At 43.1% G+C, this 5,407-nt stretch overlaps 1 protein-coding gene across 1 annotated transcript; it reads left to right on the top strand.

Annotated features, from left to right (window-relative positions):
* Nucleotides 1-1,296: 1,296 nt before the first annotated feature.
* Nucleotides 1,297-4,276, top strand: LOC116589918 (olfactory receptor 5AU1). Its single transcript, XM_032341653.1, is given in 5 exon segments — nucleotides 1,297-2,037; nucleotides 2,040-2,198; nucleotides 2,201-2,257; nucleotides 3,953-4,239; nucleotides 4,241-4,276. Coding segments are annotated over 5 exon segments (969 nt in total). The 5' UTR covers nucleotides 1,297-1,607.
* Nucleotides 4,277-5,407: the final 1,131 nt, after the last annotated feature.

Here is a 5,407-nt window from a genome sequence, read left to right on the forward strand (position 1 = left end):
AGTCAAGTTTAGTTATCTATATCTTTGAGTCTTCTCCTGCCCTGGTAGTTTGATGATTCCAGAAACTCTGCAAGTGGGATAAATTAGAAACTTCGCTCAATGCACCTCTCCTCTCCCAAATCCTCCCAACATCACCCACAGCTGTGTCATTCACTTGTACTCCTCAGGGCAGGACAAAGGGGCTCACTTCTACACTCTTTCACCCTACCCAATCACATCTGCTGGCTTCAAAGTCTTTGCAGCTGTGGGTCCTCATCAAAGAGCATGGAGTGCTTAACTGACTCCAGAACCCAGAGGTAATTCAGAAACATGGGCAGCAGAGCAGCAGAGTATGGTGTTTGGATGGTGTATCCATGCCTTGTTCATTCTCCCAATAGGAAAGGCATTTATAAAGCCTCAGTCCTGGGGAGGAGCTGTTCCTTTCCCTCTGGTCCCAATGACCTTCGAGTTCGGGGTGATCCTGTTCCTTGGAAATGACTCAAGACTGCCAAGGATACTTCCAAGAGCAAGGTCTCAGCTTGTACTTCATGCTCTACACCGTCCCCATCTCCCCACATCCCAAACCCTCGTCACTGTTAAAATTCACAGTGGTGCTTAACTTGTGCCGAGTTCAGAGGCCATTTTAGAGCTGATCCAATAATCGCCTTCAACTCCTCTAGAACATTCAGGATCGTCTGAAGTTGTTCAATCACTGTTGCTCACACACATGTCTCTGTCTGTGTTTGATGGTGCTTTGCTTGCCAAATTTTGTCGTCGTTTCATTTTATCAATCATATTTAGTTATGCGCTAGGTCTGTCTCTCCAGTAATAATCAAAGCTAACATTCTTTGAGCTTTCTTAACATGCCAGGCTTTGTTCACATGCTTTTATGTGGATTAACTCATTGAATTCTTACAACAATCTTTTGAGATTAGTGCTATTTTCCCTATTGTACAGATGAGAAAACTGAAACTCAGAGAGGTTAAATAACATTCCCACACTAACACAGCTAGTTAGTGGTGAGGTCCCAACTTGGAACCTTGGCAGTCTGATGCCAGAACCTGTGTGCTTTAACACAAAACACTGTCCCTAGAATGTAATCTTCCCTTTTTTTTTTAATATTTTATTTATTTATTTGACAGAGATCACAAGCAGGTAGAGAGGCAGGCAGAGAGAGAGGGAGAAGCAGGCTCCCCAATGAGCAGAGAGCCCGATGTGGGGCTCGATCCCAGGACCCTGGGATCATGACCTGAGCTGAAGGCAGAGTCTTTAACCCACTGAGCCACCCAGGTGCCCCTAGAATGTAAGCTTCCTAAAGACACACTTTTGAATTTCCGAAGCTTAGCATATGGAAGGCCAGTCAACAAATATTTCCCAAGTAACTGTTTCATTATTTAGAGCATCTTAAGGTTGCAGAGAGACCAAATTTTATATATTTCTTTTCTGTTTTTACTACTGCTCTAGTAATGCTTCCAAACCAACCACATGACCAAGTAGAGAAGACCTACTCTATGAAAGAATCCTACCTACAAAGGACTTCCACAGTGAGACCAATCTTCAGATTGCTGCCCTTGACTAAAGCAGAACCAAATCCAGTGAGAGCCACTGGGTGATCCCCCTCATTTCAGATGGTCCCCTTGCTCCTCATGCCAGGGCACTGGAGAAATATGGAAGGGGCAAACCTGAGCCAAGAGACTGCATTCAAACTCTTGGGCCTCACCAGAGACCCCCAGCTCCAGAAGCTGCTCTTCACCGTGTTCCTGGGCGCACACACCATCACTGTGCTGGGGAACCTGATCATGTTCCTCCTGATCCACACGAGTGCTCTGCACATACCATGTACTCCCTCCTCCCTCCTGAAGAGCCTCTCCTTCTCGGACTTCTACTCCTCCTCCACGGTTGTCCCGCAGACCCTGGTGAACTTCTCAACCAAGAGGAAGGTGATTTCCTATTTTGGCTGCATGGCCCAGCTGTTCTTCTGTGAGGGTTTCACCACCAGTGAGTGCTCTCTCATTGCCACCTTGGCCTATGACCGCTATGCCGCCATTTGTAACCCCTGCCCTTCCCACTTGCCATGCCTCCTGAGATCTGTGTCTCTTTTATTATAGGCTTCTATGGTGCAGGGTTTCTCATTTCTCTTATCCATACAAGCTGTATCTTTAGTCTGAAATTCTGTGGTGCTCACATGCTCACTCACTTCTGTGCCGGACCACCTGTCTTGTTTCGTATTGTGTGGACACCACGCTGAGTGAGATCCTGTTCTTCCTTTTTTGCTGGTTTCAACCTTTTTTTTTTTTTTTCCTTTAAATTAAATTTATTTATTTATTTTCAGAAAAACAGTATTCATTATTTTTTCACCACACCCAGTTCTCCATGCAATCCGTGCCCTCTATAATACCCCCACCACCTGGTACCCCAACCTCCCACCCCCCGCCACTTCAAACCCCTCAGATTGTTTTTCAGAGTCCATAGTCTCTCATGATTCACCTCCCCTTCCAATTTACCCCAACTCCCTTCTCTCTCACACCCCTTGTCCTCCATGATATTTGTTATGCTCCACAAATAAGTGAAACCATATGATAATTGACTCTCTCTGCTTGACTTATTTCACTCAGCATAATCTCTTCCAGTCCCGTCCATGTTGCTACAAAAGTTGGGTATTCATCCTTTCTGATGGAGGCATAATACTCCATAGTGTATATGGGCCACATCTTCCTTATCCATTCGTCCATTGAAGGGCATCTTGGTTCTTTCCATAGTTTGGCGACCGTGGCCATTGCTGCTATAAACATTGGGGTACAGATGGCCCTTCTTTTCACTACATCTGTATCTTTGGGGTAAATATCCAGGAGTGCAATTGCAGGGTCATAGGGAAGCTCTATTTTTAATTTCTTGAGGAATCTCCGCACTGTTCTCCAAAGAGGCTGCACCAACTTGCATTCCTACCAACAGTGTAAGAGGGTTCCCCTTTCTCCACATCCTCTCCAACACATGTTGTTTCCTGTTTTGTTAATTTTGGCCATTCTAACTGGTGTAAGGTGATATCTCAATGTGGTTTTAATTTGAATCTCCCTGATGGCTAGTGATGATGAACATTCTTTCATGTGTCTGATAGCCATTTGTATGTCTTTATTGGAGAAGTGTCTGTCCATATCTTCTGCCCATTTTTTGATATGTTTGCCTGTTTCATGTGTATTGAGTTTGAGGAGTTCATTATAGATCCTGAATATCAACCTTTTGTCTGTACTGTCATTTGCAAATATCTTCTCCCATTCCGTGGGTTGCCTCCTTGTATTTTTGACTGTTTCCTTTGCTGTGCAGAAGCTTTTTATTTTGATGAAGTCCCAAAAGTTTATTTTCGCTTTTGTTTCCTTTGCTTTTGGAGACATATCTTGAAGGAAGTTGCTGTGGCTGATATCAAAGAGGTTACTGCCTATGTTCTCCTCTAGAATTCTGATGGATTCCTGTCTCACGTTGAGGTCTTTTATCCATTTTGAGTTTATCTTTGTGTACGGTGTAAGAGAATGGTCGAGTTTCGTTCTTCTACATATAGCTGTCCAATTTTCCCAGCACCATTTATTGAAGACTGTCTTTTTTCCACTGTATATTTTTTCCTGTTTTGTCAAAGATTAATTGACCATAGAGTTGAGGGTCCATATCTGGGCTCTCTACTCTGTTCCACTGGTCTATGTGTCTGTTTTTATGCCAGTACCATGCTGTCTTGGTGATCACAGCTTTGTAATGAAGCTTGAAATCAGGTAACGTGATGCCCCCAGTTTTATTTTTGTTTTTCAACATTTCCTTAGCAATTCGGGGTCTCTTCTGATTCCATACAAATTTTTGGATTATTTGCTCCAGCTCTTTGAAGAATACCGGTGGATTTTGATCGGAATGGCATCAAAAGTATAGATTGCTCTAGGCAATATAGACATTTTAACAATGTTTATTCTTCCGATCCAAGAGCATGGAATGGTCAACCTTTTGAGCTGCACTGTCACCATTTTGGTCTCCTACCTCTTAATCCTCATTTCCATCCTGAGAATGAACTCAGTCCATGGCAGGTTCAAGGCCTTTTCCACCCATGCTTCCCACCTCACTGCTGTTTGCCTCTTCTATGGTACAATACTTGTTATGTACCTGCGCCCCAGGTCCAGCTACTCATTGACCCAAGACCACACAGTTGCTGTGATCTACACAGTGATAATCCCAATGCTGGACCCCCTTATTTATTCCTTGAGAAACAAGAATGTGAAGGAAGCTTCTAAGAAAGGTTTGGGGCCAGAAAATAATGGAATAATGGAATACCACATATCTTTAGAAAGCCAAGGGAGGGACACCTGGGTGGCTCAGTCAGTTAAGGATCTGCCTCTGGCTCAGGTCATGATCCCAGGGCCCCGGGATCAAGCCCCACATCGGGGTCCCTGCTCAGTGGGGAATCTGCTTGAATTTTAGTTTTCCCTTTTGTAAAATAGGAAAACTAATGATTGTAGCAATACAGTTGTTGCTAGGAGAATTGAGTTGATGCAGGCAAAGCACTTAGAAGGGTGCCTGGTTCAGAGCAAGCACTTAATAAACATGAGCTGCTGTTACTGGAAATGGCTCCTGACTTTCAGTTACTCTTGATATAATCATGTGATCTTCCTTCTTTATTTGTTCCTGTGCTGAATTGGAGACACATATTTCCTAATGTTAAGCCATTCATATTTCCTGGAATTCTACCTGGTGGTGAAATGATTTTCTTTTAATAGATGGTTGGATTTGATTTGCAGATGTTATTTAGACTCTTGGCATCTATATTCAAAGATAAAGTTAGACTGTTGTCTTTTTGTATTATCTTTATTAAGTTTTAGTGTTAAGAGTAAACTAGTCTTGGGTACCTGGGTGGCTCAGTCAGTTAAGCGTCTGTCTTTGGCTCAGATCATGGTGTCCAGGTCCTGAGATCGAGCCCCACACTGGGCTCCCTGCTCAGTATAGAGTCTGCTTCTTCCTTTCTCAGTTCTCCTGTTTGTATTGTCTCTCTCGCTGTGTCTCTGCCAAATAAACATGTCTTAAAAAAAAAAAAAAAGAATTAACCAGGCTTGTAAAATGTATTGAAGGTCTTTCTTCTTTGCCTGTAGTGTGGAATAATTTAAGTAAGATAGAAATATCTGTTCTTTAAAAGATGCTGTATACTGGGGCATCTCAGTGGCTTGGTGTGTTAAAGCCTCTGCCTTTAGTTCAGGTCATGATCTCAGGGTTCTGAGATCAAGCCCCATATCAGTCCCTCTGCTCAGCAGGGAGCCTGCTTCCTCCTCTCTCTGCCTGCCTCTCTGCCTACTTGTGATATCTCTCTCTCTCTCTGTGTCAAATAAATAAATAAATCTTTAAAAAATTAAAAAAATATTAAAATGCTGTATATTTTGTGGTGCCTGGATGGCTCAGTCAGTTA

The sequence above is a fragment of the Mustela erminea genome, chromosome 5 (genome assembly GCF_009829155.1).
Source record: "Mustela erminea isolate mMusErm1 chromosome 5, mMusErm1.Pri, whole genome shotgun sequence".
NCBI lineage: Eukaryota > Metazoa > Chordata > Mammalia > Carnivora > Mustelidae > Mustela > Mustela erminea.